Genomic DNA, 26,241 nt, shown 5'->3' on the forward strand with positions numbered 1-26,241 from the left:
GCCAATAATGAATATAAAGTTTGTTGACTCATTTGTCACCCTACAACTATTCAACATGGTTGGATGACATAATTTTGTTACTCACTCCGTCTCATTTCAATAGTACACAGACAAAAAACACATAGTTTTAAAAAATTCTACTAACTTCATTTCTCCACCAATAAAATATTTCTCTCTCCAGATCCACCAATGAAATACCTTCTTTTCTTTCTATTTATGGAAATGGACTATTAGAATGAGACAGTCTAAAATGAAATAATGGACTATTGGAATGAGAAGGAGGTGTATTATGGTAACTAACGACCAAAAATATATTACTCTACTATAAAGTAGCATGCATCCAGAATATTATAGGCAAGTCTCCATATACTATACTCTTTCAGTACATCCCACTTTACAAACCTCTGCATACCATTGTCGAGATGCCAGATGACACGTCAGCGTTGACGAAGAACACATGGAGATTTCGGGGGAACCCAGAGCCGAAAGAGGAGCCACGTACGATGATTAGAGGGGCACTCACTTTTCTTATGTCAAATCTTAACAAATCTGATAACAGACCTGTCATTCCTATGTCCATCACTGAACCTTCGGCTTTCGAGTGCTTTAAAACCACCCAAGTTGCTACCCAAGCCGTAACTGACGTTGTGCGGTCTAATAAGTTTAATGGTTATGCTTCTCCCTCTGTTGGTATTCTTCCAGCTAGAAGGTACTGTTTCAATCTTTCACATGAACCACTTTTTATTATCTTGTTACATTTGTAGTTATTAAATTAGTTCCTTCATCTGATAATAAAGGGTGGGTGAAATTGGAATTTGGAACTTGGTAATTTACTTTTTGTAGTGGAATTGTGGAAAGACTAATACTTAGTTTGGGTCGGGGTGGGTGGGTGGTGTTGTCGTTAATTTTCGATTTACTTTTTAAAAACATTTCATAGTCTGTTTCTTTCTAACGTTTGTTTCAAATTTCATATTTGTCATTTATCCCTTTTTTATCAACTTGATTGATCACCAAAGTATCATTTATTACACGATTGGTCCCTCTCACTAACGATCGTTAATACAATGCGGTTAAGTCTTTGACATGATCACAATCATGAATCATGCATAGTTAGATTGAATATATCGTCATGTTTTCCATATCGTAACAATATGAAACTTTTAAACTAAGTGAATATTGTTCTAATTTCAACACTACATTCATTTCTAGAGCTGTAGCAGAGCACCTCTCTAAGGATCTTCCCGACAAGCTATCACCGGATAACGTGTTCCTGACACTAGGATGTCGTCAAGCGATGCATTGCATATTACATGCTCTTGGAGGATCCAAATCAAACATACTAATCCCAAAACCATACTTCCCATATTATGATTATTTTCCCGAATTACACAATTTTGAAGTCCGTTTCTTCAACCTTCTTCCTGAGAAAAATTGGGAAATTGATATCGATTCGCTTAGAGCTGCTGCAGATGAAAATACCGTTGCCATGATTATTACTAATCCTGGAAACCCTTGTGCGAATGTTTTCACTTACCGACATCTAGAAAAGGTGCCCCCGAGTAACTCTTTTTTGTTTTGTGATATATCCATCATGAATATACATTAGCATAATGTTGTACTGTACAACTAAGTTAATGCACAGTTATCATAGATATTAAAAAAAATGGTGGATATATCAATGCCCGTTTCATTAACATGACTATATTTATTCATGATTTATGTTAGGTTGCTGAGACTGCGAAAACTCTTGGGATATTAGTGATTTCTGATGAAGTTTACGCCCATATTGTTTTTGGCGAAAGCCCATTTGTTCCAATGGGAGTTTTTGCATCTATCACCCCTGTTGTTACAATTGGATCCATATCAAAACGTTGGCTTGTTCCTGGTTGGCGAATGGGATGGGTCGTTACACATGATCCTAATGGCATCCTTAAAGAACATGGGGTTCTGTTTCTGTATCTTTTTCACATGTACATATGCTTTGAGATAACTTTGAGTTTCGTCTTTGTAACCCAACTCTTGTTTATTTCGTTAACTATCTTTTCAGATTCCTCAAAGCATGAAACGATTTCTTGATATATCTCCAAACCCACCAACAATAATCCAGGTTTCGTTCCTACTATTCATAGTGCGTATTTAAGTCTCAACTATGCGTTCTTCGTGTTAATAAGAATTCAACTTGCTTTTTCTTTGTTCTGCAGGCTGCACTTCCTGATATACTTGCCAACACGAAAGATGATTTCTTTTCGAAAACATTAAATATCATTAAAGAAGATGCAAACTCCTTTTACGAAGGAATTAAACACGTCCCTGGTATGACGTGCCCAACTAAGCCTGAAGGATCGATGTCTACTATGGTAAAACGACAAATTCAAATTCATCTGTTTTACACAAACCGATAGATTAGTAGTTTGTGTACCCTAGTGAAATATGTTTTGGTCTCAATTGCGGGTTATGTTTAAAAGGTGAAATTGGATCTATCTGTGTTCGAAGACATCGAAGATGATATGAACTTTTGTCTCAAGCTTGCTAAAGAAGAATCTGTTATAATCCTTCCAGGTAATGATATCAAATTAATTTCCAATGTAACTGTTAGTCATTCAATATTTTTGATGATATGTTATTGATAGTATGATACACAAAGTAAGAATTTTTGTAAAATATTGATGTTTGATTAGTAATTTAGTACAGTATTTTGTCTTCAGGTGTAAGTGTGGGACTTTCGAATTGGCTGCGAATAACATTCGCTATTGATCCATTATTCCTTGAAGATGGCATGAAAAGGCTTAAAGATTTCTGCGAAAGGCACTCCAAAAAAATGTAATCGACGGATTTCATGAACAACTCAACATAGTAGTTAAAATTTAAAATCTTAAATTGATGCCTATATTTTCCATCTCATTGGGTTGGTTTTCCGGTTTGTGTAATCTTCACCAAGGCTAGTGGTAAAATGTTGCTGGTTTTGTATAAGTACTCAGCTTCTCATAAAGGAAAAATAAATTTGAAATTGTAAAACAAGAATGGGTACCGGAATTTAAGTCTTGAATTCTTGTGTGGAGATAATAATAAAAAACCAAGTTAACTTTATTTTTATTGAATAAAAACCATCAGAATTCATTTCATTATAAGTTGACAAGTTACATAAGAATCAATAACAAAAACAGAGATAAATGAAAACGAGCAATAATCAGAGAAATTTGACACAAATTCAGTAAACTGGTAAAATAATAAGGTTTTCCCTATTCTGACAAACCGAGAAAGGTAACTATTTTTACTCAGATGTACACAGTCTAACCGGGTTATCCCTTGACTGTTTGTTTCTGACCCCTTTCCCTGGTCATGCCTATGCCGCTATTAATGTTTGAACCCGTGACCTCTTGTGAAGAGATCAGAGACCCAACCAGGCAACCAGTAGGATATCTTTAGATGGTCTTAGCGACGATAATAAGGATTATGATGATACCCGCTAATTCCCATTGTTTTGGTATCAATCATCATTTGATGCAGTTTCATCTGATTCTGTAGCTTAAACATTTCGACTTGAAACTGCATATCGTTCATCGGTGCTTTCTCTGTTACCTTAGCCGACACACACTTAACGTGCATACCATAATCACAACCCGACTTACAAAGGTACATACAATGATTTTGCAAAATCATGCCTTTACAAACATCACATTCATATCGTTCGTATGGATTCACATGAAGTAATTTAAGCTCGTGTGGATGATCTTGTCGTTTTTCCGTTTCTGGCAAACTAACACACCCCACATGTGCATCGTAGTCGCAAATACTACAACGGTATGTTGGACTATTGGCTTCACAGTCAGTACCACACACGTTGCACGTGTTTAAACCATCCGCGTGAGTTGGTGGTTTCGGGAGATACTGTAAAGGGTGGTTCGGGTGCGCTTTTATTTTGATTTTATCTTGTGGATGTGATGTTGTCCCCGTTTTCTGCTGAAAATTGTTATTATTATCACTATTACTGTTACTGCTATTATTTTTACTTTTGTTATAAGCGCAATGGACGTGGAGATCAAACTCACAAGTGGTACAACAAAAACAAAAGCCCGTACCTCGTTTATTACACGAGCTGCAAATGAAGGAGCCCGTTTGGTACGTTGGAGATGGGAACAACGAGAGAGGGTGGGCGGGGTGTAACGAATGGATCAATGATCGTGTTGCATTGAAGCATTGTTCGTGAAGATAGAACTTGCAGCCGCGACATGAGTAGATTGGTTTGTCGTCGGTACAAGGAAACTTGCAGCCTGTACAAGTGATTGATGCGCCTTCTAAACCAAATTTGTGGAATTTGAGCAAGTGTGGGTGATTAAAATGTTGGTGTTCAGCCATCTTTTGTTAAGTTTGTTATATTGCAGATTGTAACCACGAGTTATATACTGAGATAATATTCAACTAAAATCTCGATCAGAAAGATACGTTGATAAAGTCGTCGTTTACTTTGGGTAATGGACCCCACTTGCATTGGTGTCGCCCATGTCCTATAGTCTAAAGTCAAATCAAGTAACAGATTTGGATAGGAATTGCCTTTTGCCAACTTAAATAGACCAAGTCGTACTCATTTTTTTTTATATAAATCAAATAAATCAAAAGATCATTGGGATCTTGAAGGCCATTCTCAAGTTAGCTTGATTTATATTACTCTGTTACCTAAATGTTCCTTCTTCCGTATTAAAAACACACGATCCAAAAAAATAAATAAATTAATAATCATTTAATTTAAAATGGTAGTTTTACTCTTCATCACACAAACATTGTTACCAAAGATACGATAAAAACATCATTTGTGTAAGAAAATCATGACAACATTATTTCCGTTCTTATTTGAGATCCAAAGAAACGACGAAAAAAAAAAAAAAAAAAAACACTTCATCAGAGAAGCGTCTTTAGTTGGTTTCTTCAAATCTATAATCTATTTACTCTATCCTCTTATAAGATACAAATACCATGACATCATTAAAATGCATTACCAAAATAAGAAAAAGCTAATTCTTACACGTGTCCATATTTAGCTTAAGAATGTGATGTCATTAATATTAATTATAATTTTAAAAACAGTTAAATTAAATTAAATTAATTAATTAAAAACACTTTGAAATTCTATGTATTTGAGTGCCAGACTTCTTTCCTTTTCAAAAAAAAAGGCCCAACATAAATGAAGTTTTTAACTTGAGACCTTATTTAGTGGTGAGGGGTGATGAGAGGTGATGTGTTTTTTTTAGGTTTTTTGTGGGGTATAGTGCTGAGTTGGCAAATGTAATGGGCGTAATGGAGTTTGTAGTGGTGGGCGTGATTGTTATGTGATGAGTTAAATTGATCCACATTTTTGTTTAGTTTTTCTTTTTGTTTGATTAATTTGATTTACAAAAATCATTTTTTTTTATAAAAATATAACATATAAAATAGTTTATATTAATAAAAACACACTTAAATTAATAAAATTAAACGATTACAATTTATTAAAGTCCTAAAAAAAACAATACTTAAGAAATCCTAAAATACCATTACACCATAGGGGATGATTCTAACACACCATTTTTTGATCCTCACACACCTATTTTAACCTTTTACTTATCTAATAATACTCCATTTCTTTAAATTGGTGTGTGAGGATCAAAAAAGTATGTGTGAGAATCATCCCCCTTACACCATTACTTTATTATATTATTAGCCAACCAAATTTCTTCGGGAGGATTCCACAATTTTTTGATTTGTGGTTCTTTTGCTTGTTCTTTTCCTTTTCGTTTATGACTTGGTCGAACCCGGATATTTGGTTGTTGCTCCCCACCACGAATTTCTTCCACTTCTTCGTTATTTAGAGGTGCGAAGGTTTGTTGTGTTTGTGTCCATGGTTGGGTATTTGGTAGTTGGAATGGCACCATACCAGGTTGTGAGAAATGAAAAAATTGTGATGGATATTGTTGTTGAAATGGTTGGTTAAATGGTTGGTTAAATGATTGGTTAAATGATTGGTGGTATTGTTGTTGATAATTGTGACGCATTTGTTGTGTATTTAGAAATTGTGAAAAAAAGCTAGAATTATTGAAATCGTTAAGAAGATTTTGTTGAGACATATTGTCAATTGGTCGAGTACCCCGAACATTTTGTGGGGAATTTGAGCTTGAACCGGGCAAATTCGGCGAGCCGAAATTGTAGAGGTTACCGGAACCGGCCTCGTTTGAATCTTGATGTTGAGACATTTTTTGGGATTTTGAGAAATGTTAGATTTGTAGAGAGAGATGGGATTAAATGAGAGTGTATATAGATATGAGATGTAGTGTAGTATATATATAGAGATGTAAGGAGTAATACATTTATTAAAAGAAAAAATACAAACGGCTCCCTTCAAATGTTAACCTGCAACCTTCCTACAACTACCCCCACGTGTCCCTTTCTCATTCGCAACTCCCACCATCACCCACTGTGAAGCTCGAATCACGCCACCGAAAAAAACGACCGCGCCCCATAGCGGCGCTATAGGGGCGTGACGAAGGCAAAAAAAAGCTCGATCGCGCCGCACTAATCAAGGTCTAAAGGCCCAACACTATATGTCCATGTAAATCAGAATCAGATACTAACTAAAGAAGATACGCACGTCGTCTTCAAGATACGCGCTCTTTACCCAAATCAAAAGAAACCCCAGAAAAACCAAACAACCATGAATCCTTTCAATTTCAATGAATCCTTTCCAGAGATTTATCATCACCCTATATTCCTGATTTCCAGAGATTTACATTTACATGGTTTAACTATACATAAAAAGTTGAAAAGGTCTTTTAACCCTACAACTTCCTACTACAAAACATTGTAGCATTCTGGTACAAAAAATTCCCATTATTCTATGTTATTGTATTTGATAAACTGTTTCTTAAATTATAGTTTATCAAAACATTGTAGCATTCAGGTACAAAAAAATTCCCCTTATTGTATTTAATTAATTAATTTAATTTAACTGTTTCTTAAATTATTGTATTTGATAAACTGTTTCTTACATTATATAATTTGATAAATTATATGCTAAACTATAATATATAGTAGCCAAATGGTCAAAAGTAAAATGGGTAGTGTTTTGTGAAAACTATAATGTTGTTTCTTTAAATATGTGTCTAACTCAAATGGATCTAAAATTTAATAATTTATGTTAAAGATGTTCAAAATGGGTTGTGTAATGTGTTAATTTTTGACCCACTTTTTATAAAATATCTAGATTGTGTTATAAAATATCTAGATTGGATGTTAATTTTATTATTATTATATTTCTTGCATAGTAATATTTTATACTATAAATAGACGTGTATGGTAACCATTTAAGGTGTACCATTTCTCTTGAAATATCAATATCAATATTTCTTCTCTCATTCTTCTCTCTTTTTCTCTCTTTGTTCTTATAACCATTAAAGGTAGTTATAAGCCTACTGAATTATAACACGTTATCAGCACGAAGAGCTTAGTGTAATCAAAGGATATCTCAAACGATCACAAGTCAGTGATCAAGGTATGAAATTATTAATAATTTTCAGACTCGAATATATCAAACTTCTACTAACATTTTGAACTACTAATTTTTATTAAGTTCTTAGTGCATTTGTATTGTTCTTATTATATGGTTGGCTCTGCCACCTAAATTATATATGGTCGACACTGTCGCCTAACTATCATTTATGTTTACTAACTCTTATTAACTTCACTAACATTTATATTTATGTTATTTAAGTTATATATGGTCGGTTATACCGCCTGAATTATATTTTCTGTAATCTAACTCTTATTAACTTCACTAACATTTATATTTATGTTAATAAGACCTCATGATTGTACGCAACACGTCATTTGACAACACGGTACTTTATGTACGCAACACGTCATTTGACAACATGGTACCGTGCGTCGAAATTAATTCCGATCAATACGAATACGATGAGGTCTTTATATGTTATCTAACATTTATGATTACTTATGCAATTAATCATTATTTATTTCATGCATACTAATGTTTATTCTTAAATTTATAATCTTAAAAGTTAAAATAAAAAAAAGGTAGTTTGTATTTTTATTAAAAGTAAATCTTAAAAGTTAAAATAAGAAAAAGTAGTTTGTACTTTTATTAAAAGTAAATCTTAAAAGTTAAAATACAAAAAATAGTTTGTATTTTTATTAAAAGTAAATCTTAAAAGTTAAAATAAAAAAAAGTAGTTTGTACTTTTATTAAAAGTAAATCTTAAAGGTTAAAATACAAAAAGTAGTTTGTATTTTTATTAAAAGAAAATCTTAAAAGTTAAAATAAAAAAAAATAGTTTGTATTTTTATTAAAAGTAAATCTTAAAAGTTAAAAAAAGAGATACAAAACACACATACACAAAATGCTATTTTTCTTTCTCATTTTCAAGTAACCAAAATACTTGAAATCTATAAAAGGGTTCAATTGGATGTCTCTTAAAAAAAAAAAATCCAAATTTCCAGTTATTTGATTTAAAAAAAAATCCACGGGTACGGGTGATGGATCCAATGGATCCGCATTCACGACCCGCGGGTGCTATCCCTAATTGTGACAAGTACGAATCAACTAAAAGTCTAAAAGATAAATGCTCTTATAGGGACCAAATGTTCACAATAATTGCCTAAGCTAGATATGAAACAAATAGTTCATCAAGAAAAAAAAATATGCATCTAAAGCTTCTACTGAAAATTAATGTGCAAGGTACAACATATAACTATATGGTCAAATTCATTTGAGCCTTCGGAGTCACAAGTATATGATGTATATATATTACTCAATTAACAAAATAGTAAATCGAAATTAATTCATATGAATAGTAAAACGAAATTAATTAATTTACTATTCACATAAAAAGCGCATATTATAAAAGCGCATATGATGAAAAGCGCAGCGCATATGATAAAAAGCGAATATGATGAAAAGCACATCGCATATGATGAAAAGCGCATATGATTAAAAGCGCATATGGTGAAAAACACAGCGCATATGATTAAAAGCGCATATGGTGAAAAACACAGCGCATATGATTAAAAGCGTATATGGTGAAAAGGATATATGATGAAAAAACACATATGGTGATTTATAAATAAAAAAAACACATGGTGATTAATGGAAAACACATATGGTGATTAATGAAAAGTATATTGTGAAAAAGAATCACAAATATTTCTTGAAAGAATTCAAGGTAAGATATATGAACCAATTCATCCATCATGTGAACCATTTTTATATTTCATGGTTCTAATAGACGCATCTAGCGGATGGTCTCATATTTGTATGTTATCAAGCCGTAATATGGCATTTGCAAAGTTTCTTGCACAAATTATTAAATTGAGAACACATTATTCTGATTACACCATTAAAAGGATGAGACTTGATAATGCTGGTGAGTTAACATCTCAAGCATTTAATGATCATTATATATCTACAGGGATTGTTGTTGAACATCCAGTTGCTCATGTGCATACACAAAATTGGTTTAGCTGAATCAATAGATAAACGCTTGCAGCTAATAACTAGACAATTGATAATGAGTACAAATCTCTCAATATTTATATGTGGACATGTAAATTTACATGCTGCGACATTAATTCGCATTATACCATGTGGAAGTCATAAATATTTTCACTTAATACTTGATTTTGGCCAAGAGCCAAATATTTTCCACCTTAGAACATTGGTTGTGCAGTGTATGTTCCAATTGTATCACCACAAAACAATAAAATGGTTCTTCAAAGAAAGATGGTAATATATTTTGGATATAAAACATCTTCAATTATAAGATATATTGAACCCATGATGGGTGATGTTTTTACAGCACGTTTTGCTGATTGTCATTTTAATAAAACATTGTTCCCTAGATTAGGGGGAGAAATAAAAATAAAAAATAAAATGATGCTTCATGATGTGAACATCAATTAAGGTATATTGAACTCGCACAAAAGAATGTGAAACGAAAGTTCAAAAATAATGCATATGCAAGAACTTGCAAATTAATTACTTTATGCATTTACAGATAAAAAAAAGTGACCAAATCATATATACCAGCTATAAATGCTCCAGCTCGAACTGAAATTCCAAAAGCTGGCAATAATGTCACTGTTGAGTCTTTGCCACGCATCAAACGTGGAAGATCAATTGGTTCCGAAGATAAAAATTCTCGAAAAAGAAAATCAGCTGATAATGAGGTAAAAGAAAGTGTTCAAGAAGAACCACAAATCAATATTCCTTCTGCAGAGGATATTGATAAATGTAAATACTAAAATTGCGGTAAATTATGCAATATTATGGAACCGAAATGAAATTAAAATCTCTATGAGATATTTTCATATAATGTTACAATGACATCATGAATAAAGATGATGATCTGGAACTAAAATCTGTCATTGAATATACAAAATGGACATGATTGAGCTCAATGGAAAGGAACAATACGAGCTGAATTAGAATCGCTCGATAAAAGAAAAGTTTTCGGATCAATCGTTATCACTTTTAAAGATGTGAAACATATGGGATACAAATGAATTTTTATCCGAAAAGAAATGTGCAAATGAAGTTACAAGGAAAACTAGACTTGTAACTCAATATTTCCCACAAAGACCATAAATGAATTAGGAGGAAAACTTATCCTCCTGTAATGGATACAATTACTTATTAGATACTTAATCAACCTGGTAGTTATTTAAATGCATCTCATGAATGTTGTTACTACTTATCTGTATGGATCACTTAATAATGATATATATGAATATACCTAAAGAGTTAAGGTATCATAAGCATCTAATGTAAAACCCAAGGGAATATATTCCATTAAATCACAAAGATTTCTAAATGGGTTTATACAAACGGGACGTATGTGGTATAACCGATTAGATGACTACTTGATAAAAAAAAGGGTATAAATATAAACTTATTTTGCACGTATGTTTTATAAAAACAATGTTCGGATATGAGATCGTAGTTGTTTATGTCAATGTTCTTAACATCATATGAACAAATAAAGAGATCTATGAAATCATTCAACTTCTAAAGAATTATTTTGAAATGAAAGATCTTGAAAAACATTTTTTTTAAAACATATGCCTAATGATTTACTTGTACATCAAACAACTTATACCGAAAAGATTGAGCATATGCCTAATGATTTACTTATACATCAAACAACTTATACCGAAAAGATTTTAAAACATTTTTTTTTAAAGACAAACTCATTGTTGTTAGATCACTCAATATTGACACTGATCTATTTCATCCCTGCGAAGATCATGAAAATCTTAACAGATCGGAAGTTCCATATTTTAGTGCAATTGAGGTTCTTATGTATCTTATAGATTGTACAAGACCTGACATTTCTCTTGCAGTTAATTTGTTGGCAAGATTCAGCTCAAATGACAATGGAGCGGGATCAAACACATATTTTGATACCCTTGAGAAACTGCTGATTTAAAATTATTTTATTCTAACATTTCAAAACAAGATTTGGTTGATTATGTATATACAGGTCATTCATCAAATCCTCATAAAGATAAATCTCAAACTCGATATGTATTCCTAAATGGAGGTACCATAAAATCATGGCGTTCTTAAAACAAACACTTGTTGCAACATCATCAAATCATGACGAAGTGATTGCATTATATGAAACTACTCGAAAATGTGTTTGGTTGAGATCAATGACACAAATCATTATTGATTCTTGTGGACTATAACGCTATAAAAGACTAACAACTATCTTCACCAACAACTATATATGAAGATAATGCAGCTTGCATAATACAAATGAAAGAAGAGTATCAAAAGTGACTGAACAAAATATAAATACTGACGAGGCGCCAAAGCCATAGACGGTCTTAACGGTCATAAGTTTGATGGAAAAGAATGGTATATTGGTAAGGCTCAGAAAAGACTACAAGGGAATAGGAATTGAAACAAGGGTTTGAGCAAACCATGAAGGAGACTGTAGACAAATCACAGGGGCTAAACTTGTACATAAAAGATTTAGATGATACAGTTTCAGATGAAAACCTCAGATTCTTCTCATATACTCAAGATCTCGTAAAAGACAACCAGATTAAAATGAGATACGTTCAATCAATAACTCTGCTGATCTTTATACCAAAGCACTGCCAACTGCTATTTTCAGAACACACGTTCATAATATTGGCATGAGGCATGTTCAGAAGATGTAACAACTCAGGCGTTGCCTACTTGAGGGGGAGTCAACTCTATACTGCACTCTTTTTCCCTTAGCTAAAGTTTTATCCCAATGGGTTTTCTTTAGCAAGGTTTTTAACGAGGCAGTACTAGTTATTCTCTAATAAAATTGTCATCCAAGGGGGAGTGTTATAAAATATCTAGATTGTGTTATAAAATATCTAGATTGGATGTTAATTTTATTATTATTATATTTCTTGCATAGTAATATTTTATACTATAAATAGACATGTATGGTAACCATTTAAGGTGTACCATTTCTCTTGAAATATCAATATCAATATTTCTTCTCTCCTTCTTCTCTCTTTTTCTCTCTTTGTTCTTATAACCATTAAAGGTAGTTATAAGCCTACTGAATTATAACACCACTTACTTTTTCATTTTGTTTTTATTTATGTTGATGCAGTACCATCTTGTCCTAATACTACTCAAAACAACTAGAGGAGTCACCATTCTACATTCAAAAGACCTTACAAATCTCCATTGAATGATATTTCTAATGGTAAGAACAAGTAATATATAACAATGCATCTCTTCATTAATTTTAATTCATTGTTATACTTCTATACTTTCTCATTAAAAAAGTCAACCATTGCCACAATGCACATGCAAAAAACATACCTTTAATAGTTGATTAATTATCTTTTGAATTTTCTAAATCATATTACCTTTGCAATTTGATTGGGCCATGAAGTTTTTTTTTTTTTTTTTTTTTAATTTGATCTGTTTTCAATAAATATACTTGTATGTTAGTTTTGATTACATCTCTTTGTAGATACTTAGGTTCATGTTGATGTGTTGTTCCATTCTTATCTTTGCACTAGGTCAACTACAACCAACAAGAGGCAGTATGTTTCATACTCCTATTTCAGTGACTACTTCTAATACTTCATATGATTCGAGACAGAAGAGAGCTGCCGTTCTTCCGATCAAGAGAAAAAATAGTTCTACAAGCCAATTACAACCAAATGATGTACTCAATATCACTAAAACATCTAGATCACAACAGATAAGTGGATGTAACTGCCCATATTGTGACAACCCGGAAATTTCTGACCAAATTTAAACTTTGATCTTTATATGTTTCCAAGACGATAAGCAAAGTCTGTAATGTTGAAATCTCAAAATTTTTTGAACTGTTTCATATATTCAATTGACCTTCGACTGCTCTCGACGATTCACGAACAATTAATTATAAATAGATATGTGTGTGTGTGTGTGTGCATATATATATATATATATATATATATATATATATATATATATATATATATATATATAATAATTGAAAATATAATTTAAAATATTATATGTTGTTGTTATTAAAATTAATTATGTAAAATAAAATAAAAACATGATATTATAATAATTATTATTTAAAACATATCTATATATAAATAAAGTATATTAAATATATATTTTGTAATTTCGAATCTATTTAGTAAACGTCAGTAACACTCAAATGCCATTCGATGGATATTAAACAAGTTAAATTCGAACTTATGTGATTTTAAAACAAACGGTGATCCGAAAATGAGCTATATAAATTTTAGGCTTATTAAAAATGTATTTAGGAACTATTTGTTAAGTTTCAACACTTTTTATATTTTACCCAGAATTGAGAGGGACGGTTGATGTAATTTTATTTAACAAATTAAGGATCGAATTTTATGCCATAATGACCAAAATAAATAAATATAGTTAATTTAAGAGTATGGAATTTTTCTGAACACTTTTATCCGCCACTGATTAACAACGGGCTACGATATTCTCTTTGTAATAAAACTGTCGGCAACGATTATTTGAGAATTGATTCATCTTGCACGTTTAATTTAAATTTCTTAATATATTCTTATTATACTATATCATTATAGATGCACATACATGCACATTGGTCCACACAACATTCTTGCTTTTGTTTGGATTCTGACTTTTGTGTACCCATCCGAAAGTTTTATTCCCTTAACATGATAATACCATTTGATGCAATTATTTACACTTATATCTATCTTGTTGAACATAAACTCTCACCAAACTAAATCCATCACCATGGATGCTATAAATTTTCTTCTTCTCTTTGAAACCGAGATCAACTATCATCTTTGGCTCTCATCAGTTGAACATCATCACCTTCCTCGGTCATTAATATTACTTGTTCGAACACCACCCTTGTTTCTTTCGCTAACCCGATTAATAAACATCACCATAACCTTTAAACCACCACACTCCACCCTAACCACCATCGACACCCTCATCATGTAACCTACACACCTACGCGATTCCTTCCTTGTTTTAGTCACAATCAAGCTCCACTATCACCTCTGCCGCCACCACACTGCACAACTGTCACCATCGTTGCCACCTTCACCCTTCATCACCTTTCTTTCTTTCATTCTTTTATTTTGATTTCAGTCTCCATCGAACAGCTCCTGCAACTGTTGGCTTCTAATCCTGGTTCTCGTTTACAGTCACTACATACTACTATTACGTCTATATTTTTTTTTTGCAAACCACCAATACCACCATTGAACACCCAACAGATAAAACCCACCAAACCTTTATTGCTACTATTTTGTATCGACAAGTATCATCACCTTTATTCTCTTTTCCTACTGCTACGTCTTCCATCACCCTCATTCTCATATTCAATCATCATTCAACCCCATCGTCTCCATCGAATCATAAAACTATCATCACCCGCGTTTATTGTTTTGGCTCTGTTCCTACGAGCACCATCTGCTTGTTTAGATGATAATGATATCTCGATGACAATTGTTTGATTTTTGCTTTTACTATCAAACGGTATAACTCTGGTTCCTTTTTCTTCAAAAAAAAAAAGAAAAAAGAAAAAAACGAAACAAACCCACTTGCCCCATAATCGAATGATACAGACTTTGTTTTATTATGTTGGTTTATGGTAGGGTCAAAACCCATACAATCACCCACTAGTTCCGTTATATAAAGGTAATTGTTATTATGAGGTTAATATTAAATTCATGTCGATATGATTATGATGATGACAAAGAAGAACGTTGATGATGAAGAATTATGATGATGATATAAAACACGATCACGATGGAGATTTATACAATGGATCCTAAATCCCATGTGTAAAAACTCTTCAATTTAAATTAAACCAAACTCTCATTGTTGCTACTCGAATTCTTCTTCTTGATCACTGTTACAAAGATCGTGATGATAGATAAGATGGGAGATGAAGAATGCACGAAGAGTGACTGTTGTTTTCTCGAGGATCGATAGTTTGCTATTAACAATTTAACACCACTCTATTTGATCACCACCTGCTACTGTTACTCGAATACCAGACTGTGTGCTGCAAAACTAAACCCTACGGCCACAAACGGTGTCTATTCCTGTTCCACTGTTACTCATCGTATTTTGTTCGAGTTTTAAACTCCAATAACCTGGGTCGATTTGCTTGTGGACTACTAATTGAGCTTATAGTTGTCTTATTGGACATTTAGTTATGTTTGTTAGTGGGCCACTGATTTGGACTCACATTTTAATTAGTCTTAGTTAACCGAATGGGCCATTATTTATACATTGAAATGGGCTGCAGCATAAATACTGATCCATATAGCTTTATTTTATTTGTGTTGGGCCTGCCTTTAATATTGGGCTGTGCTGTTGGGCTAACACATTTAGAGCCTTATAACCTTTCTATTCGGGTTACTACGGTTCGATAACCTTCACCACATTCAACCGATCTCGTTCTCGTTCAACTTATCCGAAGGTATAAACAAAACCATGTATATATGTATACTCGTTTATATATATAGGTACAAAATTTAATCCTTGATAATAAAAGATGATTTAAGTATTAAATATGTAAATTTGATATGATTATGATAAATATATTATTATCATTATTATTATAACTAAAATCATTATATTAAATATTAATAATATTGTTAGTATTATCATTTAGATTATTATTAGTATTATCATTAAAGTTATCATTATTACTAAAATTATCATTTAAGATTATTATTATTATTATTATTATCAATATCAATATTAATATTATCATTATTATTATTATTTTCTATTAACAATATTATTATTACAAATTAAATATAAAAGATATATATAATTTAAGATATAATATATAAATTTGTTCGATTACAATTATGTGTGTTAATATATATAAATGATATAGGTTCGTGAATCCGAGGCAACCTTGCATTGTTCAATTCTATCGTATGCATATTTTTACTACAAAATATCGTATCGTGAGTTTCATTACTCCCTTTTTAAATGCTTTTGCAATATATATTTTTGGGACTGAGAATACATGCGCTGCTTTTTTAACTGTTTTACGAAATAGACACAAGTAATCGAAACTACATTATATGGTTGAATGCTCGAAGCCGAATATGCCCCTTTTTGCTTGGTAACCTAAGAATTAGTAAACCAGTCTACTAATTGACGCGAATCCTAAAGATAGATCTATTGGGCCTAACAAACCCCATCCGTTGTAGCGGATGCTTTAGTACTTCGATGTTGTTTTATCATGTCTGATGGATGTCCCAGAATGATAGGGGATATTCTTATACGCATCTTGTTAATGTCGGTTACCAGGTGTTCAATCCATATGAATGATTTTTGTCTCTATGCATGGGACGTATATTTATGAGAAATGGAAATGAAAATCTTGTGGTCTATTAAAACTATGGAAATGATTGATTATGATAAACTAATGAACTCACCAACCTTTTGGTTGACACTTTTAAGCATGTTTATTCTCAGGTTTGAAAGGAATCTTCCGCTGTGCATTTGCTCATTATAAAGATGTTACTTGGAGTCATTCATGACATATTTCAAAAGACGTTGCATTCGAGTCGTTGAGTTCATCAAGATTATTATTAGATCATTTATAGATGGATATTATGAAATGGTATGCATGCATGTCAACTTTCAATGTAATTAAAGGTTGTCTTTTAAAAACGAATGCAATGTTTGTAAAATGTATCATATAGAGGTCAAATACCTCGTATTGAAATCATATGTTATTGTATTCGTCCTTATAGATTAGGACGGGTCGCTTCATGTGGTATCAGAGCGGTGGCCTTAGCGAACCAGGTCTTGCATTAGTGTGTCTAACTGATAGTTGTTTAGATGCATTAGTGAGTCTGGACTTCGACCGTGTCTGCATGTCAAAAAGTTTTGCTTATCATTTTGTGTCGAAAATTACCTGCTTATCATTCTTAGGAAATCACTTGCTTATCATCCTTAGTCTAGACACATCTTATTGCATTGATTGCATGATTAGTGTATAGACAAAATTCATATCTTAGCATATCTGCTAATTCATATCTTAGCGTATCTGTTACTGTAAACTTTGCCTGACATATTCCGTAAATCCCTTCGTAATCTACGAAACCTTTTGTTATATATATATATATATATATATATATATATATATATATATATATATATATATATATATATATATATATATATATATATTCTATATAATTAGAATACCACCCGATAGCCGAAAATCATTTTATATCGAAAATTTTTTTACTCATTAGTACGAAATGGAACTCGTCACTAGTTCAAGATTCTTCAAACCCGACAGCTATTTCGACATGGATGTTCACCTAAGCTCCGAAAGCAGCGTCACCAGAATGAATTAACCAATCAGGCATCCCCAATTTATCTGATGGGTTCGTAACCTACTTAATTATTGGAGACAAGAAGAAGGTGATCCCTTCCATCCACCATATTGCCCTCTTGGTGAAGAACCTGAAACACTTACCGGCGAATCAGTCTGAAACACCATTTTCGCCCTTATTTCCAGGATATCTCGTCACGATTATATTCATAATTTTCAAATCCAAAATCATAAGTACAATTTAACCAAAATTGTACTCTACCACAAATCGACCAAAACTAGGTCCCAACACAAGTTTCGGATTTACTAAAAGCGTCATCCAAAATCTCCAACCAAAACCTCCTCGTGTGGGAGTGTAACTCCCCCACTTGGAATTACGTCCCATAACCACAATTTGTACACCCGTACAACGCTACCAAGGGTAGACTTTACTAACAATTGGGTTCACGCTTCCCATCACCATATCTTGCTCCAATCTTGAGCACACAAAGGATTTCAACCAATCCTTAAACACTTCGAACGAAAAGCGTACCGAAAATTACACAACTCTACTCTCGTAATCATCCAATTGCTATAGCTTGTCAAATTTCACCCAGTCACTCATGTAACTAAGGATTTCACTTCGGTACCCTAAGTATAATGTAACCGCAACACAATCGGAGTCGAACACCACGCTAGTAGGTATAAGAGAGGCACCTAATGTCGCGTCATGTAGACTCCATTACCAACATACATCGAGGTCCAAAACACTCGATCTCAAGGGTTCCAACCACCCGACGAACCTCTCGGTTCATCAACTTTAACACGAGAGCGAACACGCTCTAACATCCGAACACCTAAGCCCACCCACATGGCTTGGTAGAAATATTTCCCAATACTAAGGAATGCTTGGTTGCACCAAGTCTTACGCCCTTCGCCCAACAATAAAAACGTCACCATAAGGTACTTCCATTAGGAACGTCACCCATGACGATAACATGCACAACACGATGCTTTTAACATACTCCAACTCAAACGGCACATAATAAATAATCAAAGGACATATTTATTAAAACGAAACGTACCTTAACGTCTCCTTGCCACCCCCGTCCCTGCTAACTCGGGACATTCTGACTTACGATATCCTTCTTCTTGGCAATTGAAGCATACCGTGCCATCACCCTTTGGCACCGGACATTCCCAAGACTTGTGACCCCTCACGCCACAATTGTAACACCTAGACGCACTAGAATCCAATATACCCGTCCGTGTACCACCCGTGCTCACGCTCGGACCCTTAGTCCTCTTACTTGGAGCACCATAAGAAACAACCCTTCTCTCACTTGAAGGTTCACCAACCTTCGATCGCGAATACGACTCGAAATCTCTAGCCGTGGCGAATAACTCCGCAAACAATTTTGCCTGAACTCTGCTAATCTTACTCTACAAGTCATTATTCAAGGTTCGCTAGAAATCTTGCATCAACAAATGATCATTCCCCAAATACTCTGGGCAAAAACGAGCTGATAATGCTAAAAACGAATATATATTTAATAGCATTATCCCTCAAGAAAGACAAGCTTTTAGTTGCAACTGTTCTATTTACAAGTGATATTCGTTTAAATAATAAAAGGTGAAGATAAAAGACAGATTCGACGAATTGAAGACGCAAACGACCAAAAAGCTCAAAAGTACAAAGTACAATCAAAGTGGTTCAAATTATTGATGAGAAACGTCTCGAAATTACAAGAGTACAAGACGCGAAACGCAAGATACAAGATATTAAATTGTACGAAAGGACGTTCGAAAATTCGAAACCGGGACTAAAGTCAACTCTCAACGCTCGATGCAACGGACTAAAAATTACAAGTCAACTATGCACATAAATATAATATAATATATAAATAATTCTTAAAATTATATATATATATATATATATATATATATATATATATATATATATATATATATATATATATATATATATATATATATATTATATTTATATTTTAAAATCCGTCGGCAAGCTAGGATCCAAAGTGTGTGAGCTGGAATCCAGTGCTCCGCACTCGCGGTACTTTTGTGAAGGAAACTACAGCACTCGCGGAACTCTACAGTACAACGTGGGCCTATAAAAGCCATCGAATTCTGCACGAATTTTACACTTTTTCTAATCTTTCCTCTATCTATCTCACACACACACACACATATATATATATATATATATATATATATATATATATATATATATATATATATATATATATATATATATATATATATATATATATATATATATATATTATATTATAATTTTAATTTTAATTTTAATTTTAAATTCTAATAATAAGGGTATGTTAGCGAATGTTGTAAGGGTGTAAGTCGAAATTCTGTCCGTGTAACGCTACGCTATTTTTAATCACTGTAAGTTATGGTTAATGTTATTTTTAATTTAATGTCTCGTAGCTAAGTTATTATTATGCTTATTTAAGCCGAAGTAATCATGATGTTGGACTAAAATATTAAAATTGGGTAATTGGGCTTTGTACCATAATTGGGGTTTGGACAAAAGAACGACACTTGTAGAAATTAGACTATGGGCTATTAATGGGCTTTATATTTGTTTAATTAAATGATAGTTTGTTAATTTAATATAAAGATTTACAATTGGACATACCTATAAATAACCATATACACTCGATCGGACACGATGGGCGGGATATTTATATGTACGAATAATCGTTCATTTAACCGGACACGGGAATGGATTAATAGTCTACGGAATTATTAAAACAGGGGTGAATTATGTACAAGGACACTTGGCGTAATTGTTAACAAAGTATTAAAACCTTGGGTTACACGCAGTCGATATCCTGGTGTAATTATTAAATAAAGTATTAAAACTTTGTTACAGTTTAAATCCCCAATTAGTTGGAATATTTGACTTCGGATATAAGGATAATTTGACGAGGACACTCACACTTGATATTTATGACTGATGGACTGTTATGGACAAAAACCAGACGGACATATTGAATAATCCAGGACAAAGGACAATTAACCCATGGTAATAAACTAAAATCAACACGTCAAACATCATGATTACGGAAGTTTAAATAAGCATAATTCATTTATTTCATATTTAATTGCACTTTTAATTATCGCACTTTTATTTATTGTCATTGCACTTTTAATTATCGTTCTCTTTAATTATCGCAATTTTATTTTATCGCACTTTTATTTATCGCAATTTCATTATCGTTATTTACTTTACGCTTTAAATTAAGTTATATTTATTTTTAATATTTTACATTAGGTTTTAACTGCGACTAAAGTTTTAAAATCGACAAACCGGTCATTAAACGGTAAAAACCCCCTTTTATAATAATAATATTACTTATATATATTTTTGTATTTTTACAAATATAGTTTTTAAATTTATAGCGTTAAGCTTGTTTAGTTTTCCCTGTGAAACGAACCGGACTTACTAAAAACTACACTACTGTACGATTAAGTACACTGCCTATAAGTGTTGTAGCAAGGTTTAGGTATATCCATTCTATAAATAAATAAATATCTTGTGTAAAATTGTATCGTATTTAATAGTATTTCGTTGTAAAAATAATACTATTTCCTATTACACCTCTCACACATCAAGTATTTTTGGCGCCGCTGCCGGGGACATTTTTGCTTAAACGCCGGAAGCGCAACGCTATATATAAAAAACAAGGATTTTTTTTTACTTTTATAAAAATACGCATTTGTAAAAATACGTTTTAAATATACGAAAATATAAAAAGAGAAATAAAAATATAAATATTTTTAAGAGTTTGTTAAATATAAAACTATAAAGTTTCTTTAATTTTATTTTGTAAAAATATAAGTTTTATTTAATTTATATAAATATATTATATAAATATATAAAAAAGTATAATAATAATAAAAAAAACGGAACCTGTCGAATTTTTTGACCTGCATCTGATCTGCATCTGAGGTATCCGTACTCGCGGTACTTTTTGCCAGTTGGCATCCGCACTCGCGGAGGTCTCTGACAGGTCAAACATCACAACATTAATTACGAAATTAGGGTTGTTTAATTAATTATTATTATTAATTAGGGTTTAATTAAAATATTAATTAGTTTTAGTTAATTAAATTTGTATTTTTAGGTTTTAATTAGTTTTATTACTTATAAAATTTAATACTTTTATAAAATATTAATTTAAAAATAATATTTTTGTAAAAATTGTATCTTTTTACAACTTTAAGTATATTTTTATATTTTGTATCTTTTTATTCGTTTTAGCATAATATTTGTATTTTTCGCTCGTTTTTAGTTTTAAGATATAGTTTTTGCCATAGTTATTTTTATTTCTAGATTTTTAAGCTTTGCCGTAAAATCCCTTAAGTGCTTTTTCTTTAGACTAAGATTTAGGTGGTTTAGAAATTTGCGACGCCGTTTTTAAATTTTAGTACCTTTTTAAGTTATTGCCATTTGGGATATAGAATTTCTTTTAAGCTTTAATATTTTTAGACGCAACTTTTAATCCTTAGTTTTTAGTTCCTTTTTAAGTTTCGACGCGCTACTTTCTTATTTTTATTTTTCGACGCCTATTTTTTTCGACGTTTTTAGACGCGCTCTTTTTCTTTCTTATTTCTCGATGCTCTAGTTTTTTGGACTTAGATTTTTTCTATTTCTTCTCTAAATTTCTTTAAAAATTCAACGAAAAATTATTTTAAGCGGTTAAATTGATAGACATCCAAAATTTTCTGCTTCGTAGTAGTAGTTGGATTTGTTAGTGGCTGAGTTGTGAGCTTCCGATTTAAAGGGTTCTGGCTCCCTGCTGCATCTATTGGCTATTCGAAACGTGGGCAAAAGCAGAAAAGTCTATTAATTTGATAACTTAAATAATTTTTATCTTTTATAACTAATAGGATATTCAGTGAATGCACCGAGCAAAACGTTCACCACCTTTTGTACGTTCACCACCTGTAACTCGATCAAGACATCTAGCAAATATTGTCGCCGTTGATTTTTCTTTAGAATCGTCATCCAGTCGACCAAGTACTCCAATTCAAATTTCTGATAATCCATTCTTTGAACCCGACCTCACAATTGAGAATTCGGAGAATATTCAGGGACAATTCAGAGATCCTGAACCATTAATCTTTCCTCCGGAACCACCAATCATTCAAACGGAGATTGACTAGAAACCAACCATTAAATCAGAATCCTATAGTGATTCAGATTCAACAAATTCAATTATGGAAAATCTGGAACCTCTAAGTATGGAAGACCGAATGCGAGCTAAACGCACTGGCCAAGGTCACGGAATTACTCAACCAGACATTAATGCGCCAGATTATGAAATCAAAGGACAAATCCTACACATGGTGACTAATCAATGCCAATTTAGTGGTGCGCCGAAGGAAGATCCAAATGAACATCTTCGTACCTTTAATAGGATCTGCATTCTATTTAAAATTCGAGAAGTGGAGGATGAATAGATATATCTCATGTTATTTCCCTGGACTCTAAAGGGAGAAGCCAAAGATTGGTTAGAATCGTTACCTGAAGGGGCGATTGATACATGGGACGTTTTAGTTGAAAAATTTCTTAAACAATTCTTTCCGGCATCTAAAGCCGTGAGACTTCAAGGAGAAATAGTTACGTTTACACAAAAGCCAAATGAAACTCTATATGAGGCATGGACAAGATTTGGAAAGTTATTAAGAGGATGTCTGCAACATGGTTTAGACACTTGTCAAATAGTACAAATATTCTACCAAGGATGCGACATCACAACAAGAAAAGACATCGATATAGCAGCTGGTGGTTCCATTATGAAGAAAACCGCAACTGATGCTTACAAAATTATTGATAACACTGCTTCCCACTCACATGAGTGGCACCAAGAAAAAGATATCGTTAGATCATCTAAAGCAGCTAGAGCCGATTCTAGCCATGACTTAGATTTCATTTCATCAAAGATAGATGCTGTCGAGAGACGAATGGAAAAGATGACTAAAGATATTCACTCAATACGAATTAGTTGTGAGCAGTTTGGAGGACCACATTTGACAAAAGATTGTCTCAGTATTGAACTAACAATGGAACAAAGAGAGAATGTTTCATACATAAACCAAAGGCCTGGAAATAATTATCAGAATAATTATCAACCGCCAAGACCAATCTACAATCAAAACCAGAATTATAACCGAAATGTTCCATACAACAACCAATAAGGTCCTAGTAATCAACAAGTATCTAACAATACTTACAATCAGCAAAGACCTATTTTTCAAAATAAACCACCACAAACCGATGATAAAAAGCCAAATTTCGAAGACATGATGTCGAAGCTAGTTGAATCTCAAACTCAATTTTTCACATCTCAGAAACAAATCAATAAATAAAATGCTCAAGCATTTAGAAATCAACAAGCTTCTATTCAAAATCTGGAACAAGAAGTGAGCAACCTAGCAAGATTGATAGGTGAAAGAAAACCGGGAAGTCTACCTAGTGATACTAATGCTAACCCTCGGAATGAAACAGGTAAAGCCATTACCACAAGAAGTGGTATTACACTTAAACCACCTGAAATACCTGTAATTTCTGATGAAGCTATTCCGACTCCACAAGAACCACAACCTGAACAAGATAAGGAAACAGAACCGATAGTTGAAAAGGTTAATGAAGATAACACGGTTAAGGCTAAACCTTATGTTAAACCATACCAACCACCACTTCCTTACCCAAGTAAAATGAGAAAAGAAAGACTTGAAGCCGAGCAATTCAAATTCTTGGATATGTTTAAACAAATAAATGTCAATCTTCCTTTCATTGATGTGATTTCAGGAATGCCTAGATATGCTAAATTTCTGAAAGATCTAATCACAAATAGAAAGAAAATGGAAGAACTCTCGACTGTTACTATGAATGCTAATTGTTCTGTAGTGTTGTTGAATAAGATACTAGAAAAATTATCTGATCCAGGAAGTTTCACAATTCCATGTTTTCTGGGTAGTCTTAGTTCAATAGAAGCATTGGCAGATTTAAGTGCTAGTATAAATTTAATGCCGTATTCACTATATGCTAAACTAGACCTTGGAGAATTGAAACCAACACGAATAAGCATACAACTAGCCGATCGATCAGTAAAATATCCTAGAGGGATAATGGAGAATATGCTAGTTAAAGTTGAAACTTTAGTATTTCCAGTAGATTTTGTTATTCTGGACATGGAAGAAGATTCTCGAGTACCTCTCATATTAGGAAGACCATTCTTAAACACGGCCAAAGCAATAATAGACGTGTTTGGTAAGAAACTGACCCTAAGTATAGAGGACGAGAGTGTTACTTTTTCAGTTGATATAGCCATGCAACAACTGCAATCTGCAGATGATACATGTTATTATATTCAAACTATAGAATCACATGCAGAATTGTTAGAAGAATTTCCAGAATTACAAGGAACAGGAGAATGTTCTTTAGGAGAAGGAACTGAACCAATTGATGAAACTGAAATGATAGCTACACTTATGGCTAATGGATATGAACCAACAACAGAAGAAATTCAAATGCTAAAAGAGGAAGACAGATATCGATACAAATCATCGATAGAAGAACCACCGACATTAGAGTTAAAGCCACTTCCAAACCATTTGGAATACGCTTATTTACATGGTGAGTCTGAATTACCTGTAATAATATCGTCTTATCTTACTGAAAATGAAAAATCTCAACTCATTTCTGTGCTAAAAGCTCATAAACCAGCCATTGCATGGAAAATTCATGATATTAAAGGAATAAGTCCTTCGTATTGCACACATAAAATCCTTATGGAAGAAGGTCATAAAACGTATGTGCAACGCCAAAGAAGACTAAATCCTAATATGCAAGATGTTGTTAAGAAAGAAATTATTAAACTGCTGGATGCAGGTTTAATATATCCAATCTCTGATAGTCCATGGGTAAGCCCAGTTCAATGCGTGCCTAAGAAGGGTGGCATGATTGTCATCACAAATGAGAAAAATGAGCTTATTCCTACTAGGACTGTAACAGGATGGCGTGTTTGTATTTATTATAGAAAATTAAATGACGCCATCAGAAAAGATCACTTTCCCTTACCTTTCATTGATCAAATGTTGGAAAGATTAGCCAAGAATAGTTACTATTGTTTTCTTGATGGTTTTTTCGGATATTTTCAAATTCCAATAGCACCCGAGGACCAAGAGAAAACCACATTTACGTGCCCCTATGATACTTTTGCTTACAAACGCATGCCATTTGGACTTTGTAACGCTCCTGCAACCTTTCAAAGGTGCATGATGGCGATTTTTCACGACATGATAGAAGAATGCATGGAAGTTTTCATGGATGACT

General features: G+C 32.7%; 2 protein-coding genes across 2 annotated transcripts; one reads left to right on the forward strand and one right to left on the reverse strand.

Annotated features, from left to right (window-relative positions):
- The first annotated feature begins 375 nt into the window (after nt 1-375).
- LOC139851693 (probable aminotransferase TAT2) lies at nt 376-4,583 on the forward strand. Its single transcript, XM_071840824.1, has 7 exons — nt 376-709; nt 1,210-1,549; nt 1,726-1,944; nt 2,048-2,107; nt 2,202-2,357; nt 2,466-2,559; nt 2,706-4,583. Exons 1-7 carry the CDS (start codon nt 423-425, stop codon nt 2,822-2,824), a joined length of 1,275 nt encoding a protein of 424 aa, XP_071696925.1. The 5' UTR covers nt 376-422; the 3' UTR covers nt 2,825-4,583.
- LOC139851692 (protein VACUOLELESS GAMETOPHYTES-like) lies at nt 3,084-4,356 on the reverse strand. The gene has a single exon (XM_071840823.1). The coding sequence runs from the start codon at nt 4,354-4,356 to the stop codon at nt 3,433-3,435; it is 924 nt and encodes a 307-aa protein (XP_071696924.1). The 3' UTR covers nt 3,084-3,432.
- Nucleotides 4,584-26,241: the final 21,658 nt, after the last annotated feature.

This window comes from Rutidosis leptorrhynchoides, chromosome 6 (assembly GCF_046630445.1).
Source record: "Rutidosis leptorrhynchoides isolate AG116_Rl617_1_P2 chromosome 6, CSIRO_AGI_Rlap_v1, whole genome shotgun sequence".
Classification (NCBI taxonomy): domain Eukaryota; kingdom Viridiplantae; phylum Streptophyta; class Magnoliopsida; order Asterales; family Asteraceae; genus Rutidosis; species Rutidosis leptorrhynchoides.